At 40.3% G+C, this 24847-nt stretch overlaps 1 protein-coding gene across 5 annotated transcripts in view; it reads left to right on the forward strand.

Annotated features, from left to right (window-relative positions):
- Window positions 1-24847, forward strand: part of Ntm (neurotrimin) — a 415186-nt gene that overhangs the window by 216760 nt on the left and 173579 nt on the right. For all 5 annotated transcript variants that reach the window (XM_026392418.2, XM_026392413.2, XM_026392415.2 and 2 more), the window contains one exon: window positions 10972-11204. In XM_026392418.2, the coding sequence (XP_026248203.2) occupies window positions 10972-11204 (233 nt within the window). The remainder of the gene's footprint in view (window positions 1-10971; window positions 11205-24847) is intronic.

Consider the following 24847-nt stretch of genomic DNA (forward strand, 5'->3'; position numbering starts at 1 on the left):
ATGCCTTTATTCTGGTTCCCAAGAAGCAGAGCCAGAGATGAGGATTAGTGTACAGGTGGCCTCTTAGGGAAGTGGCCCTGGGAGAGGGGGCTGGAGGAGTGGGGGAAGCAGGGAAAGACAGAAGCTCTGGAGTTAGGCAGAGTGGCTAGGGCTCTTCCTACTCCCACTCAGAGTGATGTTGGTGCCCCTGGGGTATGCAAACACCAGGGCATTTGCAGCTCCCTGTGAGAGGGTGTGAAGAGGCCAGGAGCCTAAAGGCAAACCTCCAAAGAGAATAGAATGCGTGGGCTGTTAGAAGCAGAAGCACAGAAACCTGGGGAGAACCTCAGAACTGAAAAAGGAGGCCTAAGAAAATTGGGCTCTACAGCAACTACTGCTGTGTTTTGTGTAGGTGGGAAAGGCATCAAAATACCAGAGACCCAGGCTTGGAATCCTACCTCCGGTCTGAGCTGGGCTTGTGGCTTGAAGCTTCAGATTCCCACGATGGGCTTGCACACCTCTTCTCCGCAGACCTGAGTGTCCTTTCCTCACTTTCCTGACCCTTTTCCTCCAGTGTTGCCTCTTTTAGTCAGTGATTAAGGTGGAACATTACAATGTTCCTTTCCCTTGGTTGAAAATACCTATGAGACTTCTTTGTTTTTTTCCACTTGGCCTAGAAGAGGGACTTTTAGAGTTTTCCACAGTATTTGTACAAAAGGCAGATAAAGCAAGAGCCGGCTAAGAGCTCCAGTTGGTCCACATCTCCCTACTTCCCCTCGGTCCTCACTGCAGTATCTTCAAAAGTCATTTCTTTCATAGAAAGGGTAAGGGACAGGAGAAGACCATGGCTGTTCCTACTGGCCTGTGGTAACAAACTGTTTTAAGACATCACTGTTCCTCTGAGAGGGAATTCTAAAAACAACCAACTATCCTAGGGTTGTGGATGAAAAAATCCAACAGAAACTATTCAAATGATGAGGTCTTCCACCCAGGTTTTCAGGATGGGCAACAGGGCTGCAGCAGGCTGAGCAGGGATTCTCCCCACCCCCTGGGCCCCCGACTGGGAGTTTTAGTCTTTCTGGGAGATATATCCTGCCCCCACTCCCAGAGGTATCACATCACCCAAATTAACTATCTAGAGAGATCCAATTAGCTTTTCTGCACTTAATGATTCTTGCATTCCCTTGACTTAGTGAATGCTGATTTTCCAGACCCTGGGGACTCCTTCCTTCTTTCCCCTTCACAGGCCTTTGGAGAAAAGAGAGGATGCTGTGGGCTTTTAAAAGACATTAACAGAGAAGGAAAAGCCCCCAGCTGCTCATGGGCATTTATGCACGTTGGTTCTGTCCTTCTGTTCTGTCTCTGCCTCACCTTCTCAGATGGCATAAATGGTGCTGTGTAACTGGGAGGCTTCTCTCCTGGGAGGAGGCCAGCCCACTTACCAGCTGCCTCCTTCCAACTAGGCCCTGGGCAATCATTTAGACATAGTGCACTACCAAAAGGGGACATGATGTGTGGCTAAGATCACTTAGTGTTAGAACAGAGAAAGCCCCCCACCCCTTCACACAGGGGTAACTCCTGTCACTCTGAAATTGTCATTTTAACTAGCCTGTTCTTCCTATGTATCGTGGGTTTTCATAAAGCAAGGGGCTGATTCTTACTGGTCATAAGCCAGATTGTTTTCTTTTAATTCTCTTCCTCTCCACAAATAGGGTACACAATCATGTGTATACAGGGTCATATGGTCCCTCATGTACACAGTCACTTGGGTGGAATACTAGGCAGTCTTCATGTGGACCACATAGGACTCCCTGGATAATAGGCTTCACCCTTGCTAGATAGAAAAAAAAATACCACCTGCTCTTGGTCTGAGGTATGATTTCAGTCTCCTAAACTATGAGGCTCTTCCCTCAGGTAGTGTTCAAGTCTTAAATATAGATGATGCCCCACGGTGATAGTCGAGTGCTAGAGACATATGCAGGCCTGGGGAAGAGGCCGGAAACAAGGGGTTGGAGATGGAACTAGCTTGAGGAGTGGGACTAGGGGTGGAAACACACTGGCTTCAGTAGAGCTTGATGTGCCACTTATGAGGCTGTCAGATAAGGGCAACCTTATTTATCACACCAGGCCCCAGGTATGGGAGGAGCAGGGCATTGCTAGCCCCTTTTCTAATATGGCAGTTTGTGCCTGGTATATACTGTCTAGCCTGGTCAAATGCCCAATCAAGTTCTGGCTAAGCCAATGCCATTGTAAATATCATCCAGCCAGGACAACAACTAATAGTGTTTTTCATACAGATTCCCTCTCAGGCTGTATCTAATTTGTCCAGGGACTGGACAAATGCCCATCTCATGTGTGGGCTAGACAGGATAAGAGAGATTCAAAGGTAGACGAGAGACTACAGATAGATTGGTTTCCTGGAATATTTCTTTTCCCTCCTAGCCCCTTTCTTGCAAGGTAGGGATGCTCACTGAAGAAGAAATAGGCAAGCTCAAGTCTGGTGCTATTTGTAACTATTGGTTTTTCATTTTGTTTCTTTGTCTTCAGGAGAAAGTGAAAAATCTTTCATATGGTACACTTTACAAATGCCTACTTAGTTGGGGTTCCTTGGGAAAAATGTCATGCTGAAGTTGAGTAATTTCAGAAGAATTTAATAAAGTAGTTATTTACAAAGGCACAGCCTCATAAGGGACAGTGAGGATCTATGACCTGGTAACAGAAGATATCATTAACACTTCGAGCCCTGAAGGGATAAAGGCTTTGTGGAGAGAGCCACTGGCCAGGGGCTGTGATCTCTGATGGAGAGACAGAGCCTGTGATCTTTGATGAAAGGACAGAGCTCTCCTTTCTCCTTCACCCCATCTCCTGCCACTAAAAGAACACTATGCCACTCGAAGAATCCCATGGGAAGTTGGACAGAAGGGGTTCTGCCTATGGGATCACATAAGTCACTCTGCAGTGGATGTGAGGGGCTCACAGAGGTCCTATGAAAGGAACCACTGGCTTCATCTCTCCTCACTCTCCCTTCCTGCATAGCCCACATCTCCATCCAGACTTCCTGTTGAGCAAGCTTCTTCCACTTTCCTTGGCTACCACAACATTCACCAAGATCCAAACTGCCCTGAAGGTAACTAGGAGTCATTGTGTGTGTCCTTGTAATAGAGAAGCAAATACTACACCCTGATTATCCCCCATTGGAAATGCTTGGGACCAGAAGTGTTTCAGATTTCAGATATTTTTGAATTTTGAAATATTTGCATATACATAATAAAATATCTTGGGAATGAGACCCAAATCTAAACACAGTTTATTCATACTTCATGTATAATTTAGACAGAAAGTAACGTTATACAATATTTTAAAATCTTTTGCATGATGCAACATGGCATGGTGTAGAATTTTTCACTTGTGGTATCATGATGGCACCCAAAAAGTTTCAGATTTTGGAGCATTTCAGATTTTGGGATGAGGAATGTTCAAGTTGTACATGCCTTTTTGTCTTCTCAGAGCTCCACAAATTACAAAAACATTGAAGCATGAGCTTTCTCCTACCAATATATAACTGGCTAAACTACGTTTGGAGAACAATCATAAAGGATAAAGGAAAAGTTCAGAGAAAGGATAGTTTGAATGTGAAATGATATTTAAAATTGGTCTTGGTAGAAGAATAGAAATTCATCTAAAAACTACTAGGCTTTCAGGTGACCTGGCCTTATACTTGGAAGTTTACCTGTGTTTACCTGTGGTCCCCGATACATTGGAGATACCCTCACATTTCCTCAATCATCTGTTGAGTCTTCTTGCTGCAAAGATGGAACATAGAGTTATTGAATAAAGACATGGCTACTGGGAGCTATGACTTACAAATATTGTGTGACCTATTGATCAATGTTGTGCTTCCTTCAGGATTTGGATTAGTATTGGGTTTTTGCAACTTGAACAAATCAAAATGCTATGCCATTCATTTCAGAAAAGTCATGACCCACTTAACTCAGTGGATTTTTGTTGTTGTTGTTGTTGTTAATGGTGCTACTTCTTTGAATGGGCAGTAAGGACAGATGGTTAAGCGTGGTTAGGGAAAGCCCTTCAGAAATTCCACAGAGAAAAACCTTTTTGCTATATCCAGTAGGACTCACAAAGAGGTAGGGGACTGCCTCCTTCATGCTAGTTGCCAGGTATAGTGGAGGGGTGTATACCTGTGTTGGTAGGTGCCAGTTGGTAGGGACATACAAAGCAAATGTCCTCACAGCTCGGGCCTTTACTGGACATAAACCTCATCATCTATTATCTCTTAGGAGTTTGTGAAAATGGAAGATTTTAATCAAATAATTAGCCAGTGAACTTATATTTATTGTGTCCTTACATTGGACTCTATACAATATTCTACAGGAGCACAAGGGGAAATAAGGCATGGCTCAGGTCTTTCAAGAACCTGCAGTCAAGTCAGGGATGTAACATAGATATATCGGTAAAATAAGGAAGCAGTATATATAATAGAGTGCATGACAGTATTATTTGTTGAGTTTCTACAATATACAAAGCAAAGCATTAACATGCACGGTTCCCTTTCATCTTCTCAATACCTCTTACACAGAAGGAAGATTTATTTCTACTACACATGATGTAGATGCAACTCAGTGAAGTGAGATAACCTATCTGAGACCTCAGAGGCAACAACAACCGCATTGGGTCTTTCATTCCTGCAGTCAGGCTTCAGAGCCTTTTCTCATTCCTCTTACCAACCCTCCCTCTGACCACCACTACCAGCTAGCAGCGTGGAGGTCATAGGATAGTATGCCTGCAACTGTTTCTGATTTTTGTTTCCCTCCCCCAGCCTTTTCACCTCTATCATAAGTGAGTCCTCTGATTCTACCCAGGTTGCCTTGTCATTATGTTCATAGTTAGGAAGGATTTCATAGCACACATCTGTTTACTTATGTGAAGCAAAAACAGCAACAGTTGGGAGATATAAGGCCTGTGTGATCTGAGTGTTAACTTGTGTTTTTGTCTCTGTAAGATCCAAATAGATTTTGTACACTCTAAAAAATATCCAGCAGGGTCAAAATCAACACCATCAGTAGTGAGGGTGTTTTGCTATAAAGAACTAAGGCATTAGCTGGTATCAGAATTTTCATTGTATCCGTCTGAAACATCCTGGCTTGTTTGTTTCTTGGTTTCCTTGGAAAACACCTCCCTGAAAAAGCAGATGTGAAAGATGCATATGGGGTGAGTCTCAATCCCCTGGAGCTGAGTGTAGGTATTCCAAGCCATTCATGTAATATTTTGCTGTGAAAATTCAGGTGGGGCAGGGCACAAACCAAATGACCAGAAGAACCAAACTTAGGGGCAGCTGGAGCATTTCAGTGTGATAAGAGGTGATTGTGCCCAGGTGCTGTGAAGGATGGAGGCACTTATTTTGCTGTGGTCTCAAGCGTGCTGCCTTTCAAAAGCTGTTAAAGGGCCATTTGATAGAAGGAACAGTTGGATTGCACACTGTCTGGATCCATTATTGCCTTCGGATCTTCAGGCAGGTGCGATTAAGAAAGGCCAAGCTTGGATTTTTCTCTCCTTTCTTCAGTAATCTCACTCTTTATTTCAATACTCTCTTTGTCTGTAGAAGGTTACAAACAGATAATTTTGCTCCATTTTTCTTCTAATTCCCAGGTTCATATCTCTCTTTTTCTCCTCTCATCCTAAATCCAAAAGCATGAGCCTTGAGTCCATACTTCTATGGTTTTATTTCTGCAGCATATATCCCAGGCTTCCTTAATAGTTTTGTGGTATCCCTCACTATATAAATGCAGCATGTGTAATAAAGCCACTTTCATCAGCAAGACATTAAGGATACAGAGGACTGCATTTTTAGAGATTTGGGACAATAGATGTAGTAGCTGAAAATTACAGTTGATACAGCTTTCTCTACCATATTCTGTGTTCTGGTTCATGGCTAAACATGTGCTCATATGGCAGGGTCCTCTTTTGGCCAACTACACATGACAATTTTCATCATTAAAGAGAATGCATTGACAATTAATATGAGGAGGGGGGAGGATGCCCTCAATAATCCATGCTCAACTAGAATATGTCTATCCACTAAGAGTTTCTAGAAGAAATTTCTCTAGAAGAAGAACAAGAAATACACATACACATATACATACATACACTGAGAAAGTATATGTAGACTGAAATGGCAAATGAATGTCTCTTCAAGGCTTTCTATCTGGATGCTCCAGGATGCTGAATAGGCTAGGCCAATGGCTGTCCATTGGGATCACATGCAGGAGGGACTGGTGGTGATGGAAAAGTCACTCAGAAGTGCCAAAGGCTGATGGCCAGTGACTGAGTGGCTGGCATTGAAGCTGGATAACCGAAAGCTACCAGAATGGAGGGGAGCTGGCAGATCTCAGGTCCAACCCAGAATCCTTGGGCACACTAAGGTTGTTCTTGGTTCCTTTTATCTTAGTTGTGTTGGGTAGGGAGGATGTTGAAGTGGAAAGGTGGTATGTATCAAGATTGTGGAAAAGGTGAGAGACTTTCAAAGTTTATTCTGGACCCTTCCCTCCCTTCTGTCTCCCATCTCTCTTCCTGGCCTGCATTCTGTCAACTTGGGACTGTTTCTCTGATATCTGAGGAATAAACATCTCCATGTTTGTTCACCTGTCATGGACAGAAAATTATGAAATCTTATTTACTCCTAGTTAATAATATATTTAATTTCCTTCTTGAAGAAGGTGAAATAAAATCATGTGTTTGAGGAGTCATTTGATAGAAAAACCATATGAAGGACAGTATCTGAATAAAGGAACATGTTGGCTTAATTCCCCAATCCCAAATTTCTACCTAATCCCTATCCACCAGAGCACTTGCTCTGACTGAGAGAGCAATTATGCTCATTTTCACTTTTTTTTCCTTTAACCTAGGAGAAATGTCTCCTCTGCATTGTTATGGCGACCGGATAAATGAGACAGATAGATGGGGGCAGGTATGAGGAGGTGACAGGAGTTGGCTGCCAAGTTACCTTTGTGATCCATCTCTGCAGAAGCCAGCGTTAATTCCGTGGAGACTCAGCAAGACTGATATCCAGCAGTGACAGTTTGGACATCTAAACATGACCTTGGATGTGCCCAAAACCGCAGCTGAAGTTATGCCAGCTTTTCAGTGTAGTATATCACAGGGGCCGCATAACTGTGCTGGAAATTGGCTATGTTCTGAGCGCTAGTGTATCTGCAGAGGAACCTCTTTGGCTTTGTAATGCAATGCAGTGTGGTGGGAACACTTCTGTTTTAGTTGATTTTCAATAATTAGATGCTCACAAAAAAGCCCAGGACAGTCCTCATGTATTCCTCTTGAGGTTGTGAGATGCCTGTGTTACAGCCATCAACAACAATTATTCACGTTACTTAGAGTCTGTTGGTCAGCATTTCCTGCACTATGGGCATTTAACTGGTAGCTGGCTGGAGAAAAATAACTAGGAGTCTGCTTCTGTTTTCCCAGAACACACTGGGTACAAGAAAGTTCTCTCCTGCAGCGTAATGGGAAATTGTTCCCAACAAGAGTCATTTCCTATTGCCTATTCACTCTCCTCCTCTCATTCCACCAGGAACCAGATATCTAAGTTATTGGTTTTCAAAGTAGGGGTCTCCAGATGAGCAGCATCTATACCACTTGGGATTATATCAGAAATGCAGTTTCTTAGACCCCCATCTCATAACTACTGGATGAGAAAAGTGCAGGCAGGCACTCAGCAATGACTAATGCTTTCAGATCATCCAGGAGATGATGATTCAATTTGAATTTGAGAACCACCAATCTAGATGTTCTTTTGAGATCACATAAGGCCATTTAAGAATATCAAATTTGGGGCTGGGGATGTGGCTCAAGCGGTAGCGTCCTCGCCTGGCATGCGTGCGGCGCGGGTTCGATCCTCAGCACTACATACAAACAAAGATGTTGTGTCTGCCGAGAATTTAAAAATAAGTATTGAAAAAATTCTCTCTCTCTCTCTCTCTCTCTCTCTCTCTCTCTCTCTCATTAAAAAAATATCGAATTTGAAAAAAAAACAACAGCATTGGTTATTCTTATTTCTACAGCTTAATATCAGTGTGATCATAATCAATAAAGATGTTTCTTACTCTCAGTCTCATCTGTAAATTGTCAACAGTAAGTGAACATGATCAAGTTTTTGAGATGCTAAAATTGCAGCTAATGGAATTGCATGGTAACATAGCATATAGTAATATGTGTTCATTAAAGTATTAGCCATAAATGTGAATTTTAACCAGTTCCTTTCTTGGACCCACATGCAAGTCAGAGCAACGAATGCTTGTTAACATAAATGGTGTCCCAGGTACATTACTAGTAAAGCAAGCTGTGGATTGTGTTGTTGCTCTTGAGGGATTTGAGATCAATGTCATTTCAAATCCATATTTCAGGAATGGCAGCCCAAGATGTAAGGGAAGGAACAGTGTCAGGAACCTCCTTCATTGTTTGACCTTCTCTCCACTTGTTCCCTCCCAGAATATAGTCCGGATATTATCATTAAAGCATAAAAGAAGGTTTTTAGTACACTCTAGGCCACGAAGTGTGCATTTGAGTTACCTGGAGATCTTATTAAAATGCAGATTCCAATTCAATTCCTCTGATGTAGGGCATGGGATTCTGTATTTCTAACAAGTTCCCAAGTGATATTGAGCCTGCTGTTTGCTGATCACACTTTTGCTATCTTGGTGCTTTGCAAATGCTAATGTACACAAAATTTACCTCCAGATAAATGCTTCTCAAGAAGCGATCCAGGGACCATCTATACTGTCATCACCTGTAAGCTTCCTAAAGATACAGAATCCCAGATTCTACCTCAGATCTATGCACTCAGAATCCACATTTCATCAAGATTCCCAGGCAGTTCAATAGTATAAAGAAGTTTGAGGTGCATTCATAGCTAGATTTCCAACTGTGATTACTTGCAGTGGGACCAGCAATTAGTTTCATGTTCTACTCTTACCATCTTAAAACTCTTACTAATTCTTGAGCAAAGGTCTCCCCATTTTCCTTTTGCTCCAGGCTCCAATAAATTATGTAGGTGATCCAGAATACACTATTCAACATCAGACTTTAGTGAGTACATGGCCCTACTTGCCCTTTATTATAAATTTGTATTTCTGGTTTCCCAGATTCTGAATCAGTAGACTAGTGGGTGATAGAGGTTAAGTACCTCTCATGTGATTCTGACATAAGTGTGTTACACCCTTTTCCAGAAATAGTCTCCTTATCTTTCCCCCAGTAGATCTTCCACCATTTTCATGCTGTATGTTTTACTGATATCAGAGACAATGCATCTCTTCTGAATTTCCAGAAAATTCAATAAGCAGCTCAAAACTTGCTGGATACCAGAACAAAGTTTTTTTTTTTTTTTTTTTTTTTTTTTTTTTTTTTTTTTTTTTTTCTGGTTGAGCAATTTTCCCTGCAGGAGCTCTCAGCAAAACGTCCACCTGCACCTTAGTGGCCCTTCCATAGTGGTGTGACATTTACACAAGTAAAGTGGAAAGGATGCATAGTACAGGATGTCTCATCTCGAGAGGGACCAACTGCCTGAGGAAACTAGAAATAGCAATGTGAAGGTGCTCAGTATTAGCTCTTAGATTTTTATTTTTTTTTTAACTTATGGACAGATCATTTTGAGAATAAAATAGAAGAAAAACCCCTCCCCACTAAAAATGAAGCTTTGTGCCTTCTGAGGAATAGTCAGAACCAGAAATAAAAAACACTGACTGAGAGATAGATCTGACTCCATTATTTCCGTGCTCTTACCTTGGGCAAGACCCAGATCATTTGGAAACTCCAAAGTCCTGGTCTCTAAACAGAGAATGGGTGAGAGCATCTACCTCACAGATACGCAGGAATCAAATGAGACAGTGTGAATGTAAAAGTGCTTTGTATATTGCAATAGAATGTATAAATTTGAGGCATCATTATGTGTACTGTGTAACATTGCTATTTCCAGCATTATAGTTAGGATCAGGATGCTGTATTTGTGAATTTGCCCTAAGGCCATAGAATATGTGTGGTATAGCAAGAGAGGGGAATGAATACAGACAGAAAGACATGATGAGGACTTGTGAGATCTCTGGCAAATTTTAAAGTATAGAAAAGAGAAGGAAGCTTCCACAATTTGAGGACTCCAGATGCAAAAATAAAAGAAAAGGAATCTATTTTTATATGTGCAAACAGTTTTGAGCTTTGGGAAAATGCCTTTAGTCTAGCAATAATTGAACATTTCTGCCCCTGGGTGTAATGAAGATAAATAGCAATGGTGGTGGTCCATATTTAGTTTTAACTTCAGAAGCCTTCTGTCAGAATTTGCTATTCTGAGACGCATGGAATAATGGTTAGTAGTTAAAAGCTGGGTTTCTGATCTAGCACATATTATCCGTATGAATTGGAGAATTATTCAGTCGCTCTGTTCCTCAATTCCTTCACCAAGAGAATATATACCATAGAGTGGTTGTAAGCATTGTATGAATTAGTACACTCAAAACACCTAGACAGTAATTAGAGTGATTATAAGCATCCACAGCATGGAAATTCTTGGGCCAAGGGAAGGCCAGTAGTGCTAAAGGATCCAGCCATTCTGAGTATGCAAGATACCTCCAGGTTATAACTGAGAAGTTGTTTGAAGCAATTCTTTGCCCAGATAATTTCAGAGGCACTGAACTCCTTTGGACCTGCAAGTCTAAGACAACCAATATTCTGAGATTTTAATCCCAAAAGGCCTTGGCTACTGTGTTTCAGAAAGTTCACCAATAACAGATCAAAAAAGTAAATGTGTGTGTATACACACACACACACACACACACACACACACATACACATACACAGACATAAGGGGGAAAGATAAGGCTGAATAATAATCCTAGCCTTGCCATGACAACCCCACTCCAATGGCCCCTGTTTACTCCCTGATCTTTTGACTTACCTGTCTTGTCTTACCTTCAGGTGCACGATTGACAACCGGGTTACCCGGGTGGCCTGGCTAAACCGCAGCACCATCCTCTACGCTGGGAATGACAAGTGGTGCCTGGATCCTCGTGTGGTCCTCCTGAGCAACACCCAAACTCAGTACAGCATCGAGATCCAGAATGTGGATGTGTATGACGAGGGCCCATACACCTGCTCTGTGCAGACAGACAACCACCCAAAGACCTCTCGGGTCCACCTCATTGTACAAGGTGGGTGAAGCTTGGCTGGGAGGTCAGAATGGATGGCAAGGAAAGCCTGTATATTAATTACTTTTTCATTGACCTTAATAGAGATGTATTCTTTTTATCCTTCCCAGTGAGGATATCTTTCTGTCATTTTGTTTTTAGAAGCTGAATTTTGCAATCATTTGCCCATTGAATAGAACTTTTGTTTTCATTTTTGCTTTTATTCCAGAATATATTTTCATAGAAATTATCCTCTAATTATTGCTTTTCTTGTTTTTTTCTCCTCTAAGCATTTTTTTTAATGTTTCATCCATCTCCAAGATTGCTTTATGTTAAGACCGGCGTTACAGTGTTCTTTTGGTGCTACACATATTCCATAGCCTAGACCAGCCTTGACACAAAGCAAAGCCATCAAGGAGGCTCAGGGGTCTTCCCTCAAGTGCATCCTTCCCAACCAGCCCCTTTGTTTCCGGTTTGCTTGCATTTTCCCTCATGCCTCAGCCTTGGGTTTTGATTTGTCACTTCTCTTCTAAAATCGGTCAGATTCATTGTGTTTTTGTTACAGCTTGGCTGTCCTTCCCTTCTGCACTTTTGAGGCCTTGTGTGTTTGTTTGGGTTCTTTTGTTGCTGCAGTTCATTTGGAGTTTGTCTCTGTGTATGTTTCCCTGCATTATGCTCTTTTGCTCAGAACTTGGGACAAAGCAGAACTGGTCCCTGGAGCATTCAGATAATGCAGCCTGTGGATGCATTCCTAGTCAGTAAGAGCTTAGAGTCACAATGGGCTGCTTTCTGGCTGTGAGAACTGGATCAAGTTATCATTGTGCCTCACAGGTCTTTTTCTGTATAATGGGGTCAATGTGTGGAGCAGGGGTAAGGATTCAATTTTATATGTACAGCACATAAAACACTTAGGAGAAGGCCTGGCCCATGGAAAGGCTACTTATGTGTTAGCTGTTGTGCTATTAAAGAAGTTCTTTTTTTTTCTTTCTATTTTTGAATGCTGTTGTCATTTTTTAAACTTTTTAGATAGGTTTTACGATGGATTAAAAACATTTTATTATCTCAGAAGCTAAAGCCCCCAAGCAATTAAATGCCAGCTGCTCTGTTGGCGTTTCTTCATCCAGACAGGTGCAATGAACTCCTTCCTTTCCTGGAGGTTCCTGGAGCTGACCCTTCCTGTCAGCATCCTTGAGAGAAGGGTAGAGCTATGGGAGGATTGGCTATAGGAAAATGGGAAAGAGCATGGCTCAAGAAGGTAAAGCTCAACAAACTGGAAGAATCAGGGGAAAGCTAGCTATGAGAATGGAGGAGACAGCAAAACTTGCCTCGGGAATCCAAACTGTGAAAAGCAAGATAGGGTGAGCTGTAATAACAGGAGGACAGGCTAGAATGAGGGGAACATCAGGCCTTGCTTGGTAAGAGATGATGCCAGTTTGACATTGGAAGCTCTCACATTGTGGCAGAGTGTGCTCACAAAAATTTTTTTGTGTGTGATTTTTTTCCCTCACTCTTTTTTTTTTCACCAAAGAAATCATAATGTTTTCTTTATTTTATTGGTTCTATAAATGAATAAGTCTTTTTCAAGCTGCTACATGCAAATTGCATTTTTTAAATAGAATTGCAAAAAAGGTATTAAAGTATGTTTTCCATACCAGGGTAGGAATTGTTACATGATATTGTTGTTTCAATGTCTGTCTGTTTTAATACAAAAACATTTTTATGGTAGACAAAATAAAGAATCACCAAACTATGGGAAGGTTTGGCAAATGTTCCAGTGGCACCTTCTGTAATTTCCACTAGACTGTGCTTTTTGAAGTAATTCCTAGGGCAGAATATCTAGTAATGATAATGAAAGAGTAGGAACTACGAACAGGAATTTGCTTAGGAAACAGAACATTTATGGATAGAGGAAAGGAAGGAATTATGAAAATGCTAATGTCTCCTTTAAAACAAGACACTGTGGTTTATGGCAGATTTTTTTTTCCCTTAAGTCACACACCCACACACTCCTGCACACACCTACACAGTCCTGTCCTAATACTTGGTCGAATGTCTTATACAAATTGAACATGTAATAAATGCTTATTGAAGAAAATGGCTGGAATTATAGTGTGAAGATCTTACATGGGCTCCAGAAGAGAAGGTAGAGTACCTGGGAGATGGGATGATGGGAGGGGTGAGGGAATGTACTCTACATCCATCTTCACTCATGTCCAAGCTAATGGAAAATGTCTAATCCACATCTTGATGTTTACATCTGTGACTTGGCTAGGTGCCCTCTTAGCATGACACACCACCTCAAGTATTGGAATCTCATCTTGGGCTAATTTTCGAATGCTGATGGGTGTATTGATTTGGAAACAAGCTGGGTTAAAAAAGGCATTGGTCTTGTACACAGACTCAGCCCAAGCTAATCCGCTGTCAATATGCCTGGGCTGAGTTTTATTGACACTTTAATGAATAGAGGACCATAGCTTTTCCAGAGTCAGCCTGTCCCCTTCTTCAAAGCAATCAGACAAACTAAATAGAACCAGACTCCTCTGTTTCTGTATTGGAAAGAAGATACACTACCATCTAGGATTTTAAAAAGAATTATATTTATCTTGGGATCGTTTATTATACTGAACAGAAACCCTAATTCCCCTAGCAGAAGCTGGCTGTCTAGATTTAAGTTGCTTTTCAATCCTGAACAGAACCCTGCTGGAATGCAAGTCAGATATATTAAGTTTTCAAAATGTTATTGAAATCATTAAAGAAAAAAAAATATAAAAGCAGCAACAGAAGAGAACTAACCTGATACTCTGCCTAGGTATATGTGTATTTATGTCTGTGTAGTCAATATTATATATAAATAAACCCATACAGAAGGAAGGCAATGGAGTTTTCTTAGTATTGTGCAATTTATTTCAGGTTTAGGACTATGACTATCAGTTCTTTGTATTAGATCCTCTGACTTTATGGATGTGATTCAATATGTGTGTCTCCTACAGTTTTGACACCATCTGTTCATCTACCTGAAAAGCTGACTGCCAGTCTTTGTGCATGAGTTTATTCATTCACATAATAGTTGATCATTGGGAAAAAAAACAATCCTGGTAACTAGTTCCTTGGTCCAGCACTTAGCACATAAGGATGGATAAAAAGCTGCTTGTGGAAAGTTAGTTCACCTTTGTGTGGAGAATATGGACTCGTGTAACATTTGGCCCAATCACTCCCATGAAGCTAGCTTCTGGAAGTATAGATGCTATTATCTAATCAATTCTTCAAACACTCCTGGAAACAGTTGGAATATGGATCCTTTTACTCCTCTGGTATTTGATTAGCCACTTAAAAACCTTCATAAATGATCTATTCAAAAATCCAACTGGCCCATTTATATGGCAGCCAAATCCCCAGTGCTTCTCAGGACTTATCACTTAGCTCAAGCTCTATGTGAGGGTCTAGAGACTGTCCTTGATTCATGTTTTCTAGAGCTTCAGCAGTAACCACCCTCTTCAGTCCTTCCGAATCTCAGGATATGCTTTCCTATGGCAAATTCTAGATCCAGATTTTGTGCTTTGTTCTCTGGGATGTTTTTTAAAAGTCATATAGCAGCAGGTTTTAGCAAAAGAAAAGAAAATTGCTCTCTTTTTTCTTTTCTTTTTAACCTTCCACTTCTTTTTAAAAGGAATTTGTCTCATTCTTTTCAAAAATGTCTACCTGTTGTAGCTGGGCTATTTTCAAAGCTTTTTAAAGAGATAGTTCTGTGGTTGTCTAAATTCTCTTAATCCTTACATCTTCTCATGGTGAAGGATATAAGGCAGTTTACAAAACAGTACTGGTCAAGTACCAGAAATATGAGTGGGTTCAGTTTGGCTTAGACTAGAGGTGAGAATCTTTACCCACTGCAGGCAATGGACAGTATAGGTAGTTGCAGGAACAAATATTAAGCACAGCCATAGAGAGAACCAGGTATAGTAAGGATGTAGATCAAAGCCCATTAGTCCAAGGATGAGATTCCAAATGAATTGGAAAAAGAGAGCTTCTGGCCAGGGACATAGGTCCAAACTTCAGGAATATGAGCACGGTGCTTCTAAGCTTCACTGTGTAGAATCAGCCTTGGGGAAGGAACACTGAAAAGAAGCAGCCTCACATCTAGAGACAGAATCCAGGCAATCACATGGGCAAGCTGTCTCCTTGGGTGAGCTAGGAATAAGAGCCATCCTTGTAAGGAGGGTAGTATGAAAGGGTGGTAGAAGAGAAGGCAGCAGGAAGGGAAGGGGTAGATTAGGAAGAGAATTGAGCTAAGTAGTTACCTGCTACAGTGGCTATTTAAAATTAAATTTAGACAGATAAAATTAAATCTTTAACATTTACTTCCTCAGTCACACTAATCATATTTCCTATACTTCAGTAGCCTCATGCACTCAGTGGCTATTGCCTTAGTGAGGTCAGATATATAACATTTATATGGATTTCCATTAAAGAAAATTTTACAGGACAGTGCTAAGATGGTCAACAGTATGACCATCTGGTGTTAAAGCCAAAATGGTTTTTCATTCCTGAAAGAACCAGGTGTTTAAGTCAGCAGTTTTCTGCTATGACCAAAAAACCTGACAAGAACAGCTTTAGAAAAGGAAAAGTTTATTTGGTAAACATGGTTTCAGAGGTCTCAGTCCATAGACTGTTAGCTGCATTGCTCTGGACCCAAGATAAAGCAGAACATCATGGGAGAAGAGTGCAAAGGAAAAAAGCAACTCAGAAAATGGCCCGCAGGATTCAGAGAGAGAGTGTGCTGCTCAGCAGGGACAAAATATATACCCCAAAGGTACATCTCTTCTGACCCACCTTTTCCAGCCTCACTTTATCTGCCTATAGCTACCACCCAGTTAATCCATTCAACTGGATTAACACACTGATTAGGTTAAGGCTTTCTCAAACCTAATTATTTCACCTCCAAACTTTCTACATTGTCAAACACATAAGCTTTGGAGGATACCCCATGTCTAAACCATAATACCTTAAAAGAGAATGAAATTTTGGAGAATAGTGATAAGAAAAGATGGTGGGTGAGCCTTAAAAAGCAGAAGAGAATTGTTGAAAAATATGGAATACTATAGAGCCTTTCTTAGCTAGGGCAAAGAAGATGGTCTAGAGATTAAAGATGCAAATGAAGGAGAGGCTGAGCTTGGGGACTGGTGGCATGGGAGAGGAATCTGGCAGGGCTCTGAGAGTTCTACTTTGGAGCCCTGTGAGAGGTTGACAGCAATGTATCTAAAGCATCACATGTCAGAGATCTGTAGTTCCTGACTTGAAGATGCCTTAAATGCACCATTCAAAATATGAAAGTAAGAAACTACAACCCATACAGTTAGACAGCCAGAACATAATCTTTAAATCTGAGTGAGGTCCACCTACAATTTATTAAAATGTGGTTCTAATGATTTCCATCCCTTTAACCTTAGAGTTTTATGCTTTATGAGCATAATTAATATGTGATTGCTGCTGAAATCTAACTGAATCTTTTAAGCCTTTCACCTTCTTGATCTTGTTATCCAACCACAACCAAGTTTTTTTTTTTTTTTTTTAACATATAAAATGTCCATTTCCCTGTCTTCAGTGTTTTTTGTAGAAGCCAGATTTTGGAAAACACTGAGTAGGTAAAATACTCAATGAGACTGAATTGGATGCCAAATTATATGCAGATTGAGAATAGTTCTCAAAAGAGCTATTTGTATTTCTAAAAATCTGAGAGCATTGTATGGCAACATTGTGCTGTGGTAGTGTACAAGTATTAGAAAAAGGTACCCTTTATCCAAGCATGGAAAGCTGAGTTCTCCGCCTGGACCTGAGTACCTGTGGGACTTCAATCTCACTTAGAGAAACATTTGCATGACAGAGGACAGTAGAATGCAGAACTTATAAAAACAGAGATATTAGTGTGAAAATAATAAAAAAAATGCTTTTGGCCTCTTTATCAGTTTCCCAGGCAGTATCTGGGTTTTTCTTTTGTCACTGAAGCATCTAATCACCCCCTCCCTTTTGTTTGGTGAAATGAGTTTTCCTATTTCTTTCTAGGCAGAATTAATCTGAAAATCCCTGCTATTGTTTGATAGTTAATTACCTGCCTTTGGAGTCAAACAACTCTGAAGCTCAGGTGAAAGGAGGGAGACACAAATGTCTTCAGAATGATACTGGAATGAGGGGCAGGAGCCAGGACACTCATTCCCTGTGATAGTGGAATCCTGGGGAGAAAGGGACTAGGATGGGGAGACAGCCAGCCTCCGCAGAATGACTTGCAAACAATGGAGCTTTGGCCACATCAGTCCTTCATTTACTTTGTATTGTCTCACGGCTCTTATCCCTCTCCTCCTACCTGCCTGACATACACAGTGGTGTTGCTTCCCAATCTTGAATAATTAATTGACCTTGTTAAGCTGAACTCATAATTAACAGGAACAGCAACTTTTAATTTCTACATACTTCTGCACCATAGACTCCCCCTCACCCTGAACAAAAGGGAAATTGAAACCCAACATATCCAAGGGAACTATGTGATATAATGCCACCTTACTTTGAAAGTGAAGATTTCTGTCTCTCCAGACTCATCCCTAAAAAGAAGGCACCACATCCTCCTGGCTCTACAAGGCTCCTGGAGAGCTGGGAAGACCTTTGCTCTGACAATTTTCATTCAGTCTGGCTAAGTCTCTGGTGGAAGAAAACATCACTATCTCATTCAGAATAGACAGAGTCACCTTCTGAGTATACTTTCATTTCCTGAGTTTCAGTAGTCTGGTGACAAGCAGAGGAGAACACTTGCCATCCAAAACTGCTTCCCAATGGCCTCTTTACTTCCTGCCCTGTTTAAGAAGTAGATGAAAATGCACATTTATTTGGTCTGGTCATACGACTCTGCATCTAAATTTGGTACGATTTTGAAAAGGTAGGGAAATTAAATTCAACTACAAAATTAAAGTGCTCCTTAAAGCACCCTGGAGAATGGCAAAGAAGTAGGGCATTTACCTGCAATTAATTTACACAATTTAGACAGCATGCAGATGAGGCGACTCAGCTCTACCTGGTGAGTTTTTAAATTTCTTGAAGCAGCTACTGACAATGAAGGGACATTTATCAGAAAGACGAGACCAAGGCTAATGTTTCAATAAACCCACTTAGATCTTTCTTCTAAGCCAAACAGGACAGTGTACATAAATACTAAAACAATCTTAGTGAAATGCTACAGTAAAAGTCATACTGGTTTAATTTATGGCATTTCCTGTGCCTTCTGGTATGTTGGGGAGGGCTTATCCCTCATGTTTTCTAAGCAGTTTGAGAAATTTGGCATCTGCCTTCAGGTGCCTCCTGGTCAGAACAGTAAATAAAATAAGGTTCCTCTATCCAAGTCCTTCAGGCCACTTATGGTTCTAACAAAGAGAAAATTCAGGTGACCCTTACTGCCTCACAACACTTACATAACTCTGCAGCAACAGCTCTCCAGGTACGCAGTTAGGGCTCCCTAAGGAAATTCTATAAGCAATCACCAAATGCCTACCCTTTTAGTGGTTTTCCTCAGGGAATCTGAGCTGCCTCTGAGCTCTCTCAGATTCCAATACTAGAGGCTGGAAAAAAGTATCTCAGTTTCCTTCTGGATCTTGATTCCTTCTGCAGCTTCCAAGTGAGACAGGCTATCACTTTACTTGGGGAAAGGACAAACATCAGATCCTGAATTTACAAGATATATTCCTACAGCCTCCCACTGCTGTATCAGAGATGCAGAACTATTCAAACTGAACTTGAAGAAAACATTCTTATTTAAGGGCCGTATGAGGTCTTTTATTGGACTCCTTTTGATGGAAAATTCTAGAATGTGTCTTCATTTATCATATCCTCAAAGGTTTCAGCATGTTTCCCATGGGACATGTACACAGGGATATCCAAGGGAGCATCATTGATCCCAGGACTATTACTACTACAAAAAGACTCTTGGATAAGCAAAAGACTGATACAGGCCACCCTTCTTTAGAAAGCTAAAATACTTAGCTCCATGGGCTGGCAAAGCTCTCAGTCCATCTATTTTTGAATTGAGGATTGTCAGATGATACCTTTAAATTCTGTTCAACAGAATGTTTTAAGCCAGGTGCTATGAGCACAAGATTCAGACAGAGTTACTGTCCTATTTAGTAGAGGAAACCACAGTACTTGTAAGGAGCAGTCTTATAAGTTATCAAGGATTAGAATGATTAGGCATAAAATATGATGAGTACACTGAGAGGGAGTAAGTGAATTTGTCTATAGGATAAAACAAAACTACAAGGTTATATTGCATGAGGGTGTTAATTGTGAATTGGGAGTTTTGGGGACTCTGAGGAAGATGTGGCATCCCAGACTGGAGCAATAGCATGTGCAGAGCTTAAAAATCTGACTGTATGTTATCATTGGAGGAAGAGTGGAAATGCTACAGGGATCACAGCACAGGGTTCCTGGTTGGATGAAACAAATCTACAAGGTTATATTGCATGAGGGTGTTAATTGTGAATTGGGAGTTTTGGGGACTCTGAGAAAGATGTGGCATCCCAGACTGGAGCAATAGCATGTGCAGAGCTTGAAAATCTGACTGTATGTTATCATTGGAGGAAGAGTGGAAATGCTACAGGGATCACAGCACAGGGTTCCTGGTTTGAAATCACTGGACATAAAGCTAGAAAGCTTAGTTACATGTCAATTTTGGATAAAGCCATGCAGGTTTTCAATCTAGACTTGGTTTTCCATATTTGGCAAAAATGGCTTTCCGTTCTTTAAGAAAACTTACATTAAATTGTTTTGGCAATTGACAGATATCCAAATGTCTGTCAGTGGAATAGCTCATGACAAGCACCTGGGTTACTAAGCCTTGTGTGGAAGGAGGAAATCTCAGGAGGAAAAAACGTAACTAATGAGGATCTATGTCCCTTGCATGGTTAAGACATAAAGGGCAAGGATTGCCATAGAGCTTTCTACCAGTTCAGTCAGTTTTTGAAAGCACTAAATGTTTGTTTACAGTTGTAGTTACAATCATGACTTTTTCAGCATAGCCTGATAAAAATAATATTCTTTGTATTCTAGCAAATTTAGTACATAATGTTGGATTTTGCTGTGTCGTCATAATGATTATGCCCAAGAGGATAATTGGCAGCCACAGGAAAGGACTCCTAAACCTTAGGTCCCAGTAGCCACCTTCTCCTCTTACCTGAGAGACATTACACAGATGAGGGAAGATGCGATGTTTCAGATGTCTGCCTTCAGATGTCACCATTTAGAGCTATATTAAAGCATATTCCTATTGGATGTGGTCAGTGGTAAATTATTGTCTAGCATTGGTAGGAAATCTCACTGGTGTCTATTGGAGTCCAGCTCCATGATACAATGCTTTGAGAGTTGTCAGAGATCCCACATTTTGCTTTTGGTCTTCATGTTATTTGAGAAGGAATTTATTGATTTAAAATTAGGACAGTTTAATTTGGTGGCATGTTTTCTTTATGTCTCAATTATATATTCATGTCTTTGTGGTAAACTCAGCTGGTGGGGGATTAAGAATTCAAAATAGAGGATTTTCTCTTGGCAAGTAGTGCTTTCTACTGTGATTAATTGGAAGTCTGCACAATGAACCCGGCATTGGCTCCATTGGGGATTGAATAGCTTAGTTGAAAAGAAGTAAATTTCAGGATTTAGGAGTCTTGGGTTCCAGTCTGAATTTTGACAATAATTACCTGGGAAAATGACCTACATCTTTAAACTATCCTGAATAAACATACTTTGTAGAAATGTTTCAATATATCCCTTAATCTGATTTGGAGAAAGGTGTCCAATGGATGCAAGGAAGCAAAGCATGACTGTATATTAACATCTTTCAGTTTTGTAATCATTTACTAGTGATAAAGGTTTGCAGGATCTTACTTCTGTTTGTCCTAGTCTAGCTTCTTTAATCAGAGCCAATCCTTTGTACCGATAATCCATACACAGTCTGCTACTGACAGGAGTCCCTGTGCCCAAGAGTTTGCCTGAATTACATCTGTTTTCCCCAGCCTGAACTCCCCTAAAGTTTTCCTGCTTTTCTGAAGTCTGACTTTGTGATGTCCTGTAGCTCTGTCTTCGCCATGCCCTTACTTCTCATCAATCTGCTTGCACATGTTTTATGGTGGTTTTATAGGCCTAAAGCCTGCGCTTCAGAGAGGGGGCTTCTGACCTCACATTGTCCCTTATTGTAAGGGTACACGTTAGCCAAGCTCTTTATTCCAATTGAGGAAAGGAAGATCAGAAATTGAGATTATTTTTCTCTCACATATACATAGGCTATGATGTGTCCTATACTAAAATAAGGTTGGAAGAGGTATGAAGAGAAATAAGACTAGTGCCTGTGATCTGGATATATAATGGGGGGGGACAGCAATAAAAGGACAAAGGGGAGCTGCTAGGATGCAGCCATTCATGGGAATCCTGGGGCTAAGACAGATGACTGCCCTAAATTCGGGAGCAAGGATTCCCTATCTCAGAAGGTAAAAAGTCTTTTGAAATAAATAATCTGGCATTTCAGCTCCAAACTATTAAAGTGAAAATGAAATAAGTGAGCAGCTCACATTCACTTTACTATCCTCACTCATTCTTTCTGAACTTGCAGCCAAAGTAGTCTTTCAAACATGGTGGACCCTCCAGGTCTTTTCCTTACTTAACTCAAGAGAGCCAGTTCTTATCAAGCCATTGATTAGCCCAGGGGTCTGAACCCAGGGAACCTCCTTTCTTGACTCCTGTCATGTCCCTGACTAATTATTTTTTGTCTTAGTTTATTTTACTATTATTGCTCTCTCTGGTCACAGACCCATTATATATATTGCCTCTCTTCCTGAAATTCTTTTCCTCTTTTCATTCAACTCACCCTGTTTATCCTTCACACATTATCTCAAATGCCTCTTCCAAAGAAAGCCTTTCCCAGACCTCCTGACTTGGGTTAACCCCTGCACTCTACCTCTTCCAAGAGCTAAAGCTCTGTCCTTGCTGGTTACTGCCATAGGGAAAATTGTGCATCTGTTTGTGTGATTAATACATTATTATATATATACTTTCCTGAGGTGATATATCTCCTTTGTATTCTGTACCCAGATCCTGGAACTTAATAGGAGTTCAGGGACTATTTGTTGGGTAATGAATTAATCTATAAAGTTTCTTTTAAAAATAATTAAAGTTGTTCACTGTGTTTTTGTTCAGTAATGATTATAGTAGACAGGAAAATGGCCAAGCAAAGATAGAAGATCCTAATCCCAAAGAAATGAAAATAGGCTTTGTATGAGAGTGTCTTTGCAGATGTAATTAAATTACAAGTTTAAGATGAGATTATTTTGGACCCTAAATACAGTCCTATGTGTATTCTGAGAGTTAGGGGCAGTTTACCAAAGACATATACAGAAAAGAAGGCAAATGAATATTTAATAATTTTGACCTTGAAGATAGGAGTGATGTGGCCATGAACCAAAGGATGTCAGCAGCCACCAAAAGCTGGTGGAATCATGGCAAAGAATTTTCTCTGTGGCTTCCAGAGGAAACATTGATGCCTTGATTTCAGCCCAATGGAAGTGATTTGGACCTATGGCCTCCAAAACTATGGAAGAATAGAGATCTGTTGTTTAAACATAAAATCTGTAGAATTTTGTTATAGCAGCAACATAAAACGTACACATACACTGATTTTAATATTTCACATCCTTTATGGCTGAAAGTAGAGAAAACCCTGGTATTCTTAATCTCCCAGAAATTTACATTTGTCTCTGTGACAGTTAGACTCATCTTTGGAGCAGACTGATTTTCTTTACATTCAGTCCTTCATGTCTTTGAGTTCCTCAGTTCCATATCCACAAATTTCACCAACCCTGTATCATAAAAGATGGAGTGTATGACTTCACAGGCCAGGCCTGTATAAACAAGGCAGCTTTCAACCTTCATCACTTAGATTGCTTGCTCTAGGAAAGTGATCAGCAAATTAGGGCCTTTGGGTCAAATCCACTCTATTTTGTTAGGACTTGTAAGCTAGGATTGTTCTTTTTTATATATTTTTAGAATGTGGTTAAAAAAAGAAGAAGAATATGTTAGAGACTTGATGTAGCCAACAATGCTGAAAATAGTTGCTCTCTAGCCATTTATATATAAAAAAAATTGCAGCTTCTGTTCTGGCAATTCCAACTGCCTTGCTGTGAGGACATTCAAATAGCCCTGGGGTGACCCACAGAAAGGAACTGAAGCCTCCCTCTAAGAGTCACAGGGAACTTACCAGCCATGAGAGGAACCACCAAGAAAACACAGCCCTCCAGCCCCAGTTAGGCCTTCGCCAGGTTACAGGCTCATCTGACATTGGCTTATTTTCTCAGGAAAGATGCTAGCTGTGACTGCCAGGCCACACCACTTCCCAAGAAGTGACTCACAATAGTCATTAAAACAATGAATGATTATTGTTGTATTTATCCTTTAAAAAATATCTAACTTAGAAAAAAAATTTCATTTGTCTTTAATATGTACAGACTTGTCATTATTCTCTAAACTATATATACTTAAATAAGTGGAATACTATTTACATAGCATTTACATTGAATTAGATATTATAAATAATCTAGAGATGACTTTCAGTATGTGGGAGAATATATGCAGGTTCTATGCAAATACTGACATTTTACATAAGGGACTTCAGTATCTGTGGATTTTGGTATCCCAAGGGGTCTTATCTATAGATTCTGAGTGATGACTATTTTTTTTCAAAGATATTTCTTTAGTGATCCACCTTGACATGCAGATATAATGGAGATATTTGTTCCTTGTCTTTGGAATATCTACAGAAGTTGCTCATTAACACTTTGGTACTAAGACTGTATTTTTTTGATGTTGAAATGATTGCACTTAGGACTCTAGAGGATGGGAGTATGGCACAGAGGAACTTGTCAGCCAAACAGATGTTACTGAGAGTCATCAAAGAGATTATCTAGCACCAGACTATGAGATTTACTTTGGGGACATAGGAAGAGAGTTGAAGATAAAATCCCTAATTGGTCTCTTGTTACCTTGGATGGGGGACCAGCATTTGGACTTTAACTCCACTATTTGTCTTATAGGCATCTCAAATTCAAAATATACAAAATAAAGCTCTTTAATCCATGCTCATCACCCACCAACCCCCAATCTTTTCTTCCTATATTCTTTGCATTCAGGAAATGATAACTCCATCTTTCTAGAAGCTCATACCTAGGGTTCAGCTTCCATTTCACTCTTTTCTTCTCCCATATTTTCCTTATTCTTGGGAAGATCTGGTTAATTTTGCTACATTTTGAAGTTTATCTGGATTCTAACCTCTTCTCCCCATACTCAGCCCTACTTTTCTTTTTTACCTACCTTTCTTTTTGTTCCCACTCTTAGTCATTATCATTTGTTCTATACATTCAGTCCAGAGAGTGAAAATTTTTATAGATTTTCTTATTGTGATCCTACTGTTTCCAAATAGTTGGAAGCAAGAGAAAACAAAGCTGGCCAAGTGTCTACTCTCTCCAGGAGTGAATGTTCAGTGGGAATAAAACTGAATACACCCTTTAACTCAAAATGTATATTATTCCTATAGAATATCTGTGTTATGAAGACAAATAAAGGAAGGAAGTGCTAGGACTCCCTAGCATAAGCAA

Source organism: Urocitellus parryii, chromosome 4 (assembly GCF_045843805.1).
Source record: "Urocitellus parryii isolate mUroPar1 chromosome 4, mUroPar1.hap1, whole genome shotgun sequence".
Lineage (NCBI taxonomy): Eukaryota > Metazoa > Chordata > Mammalia > Rodentia > Sciuridae > Urocitellus > Urocitellus parryii.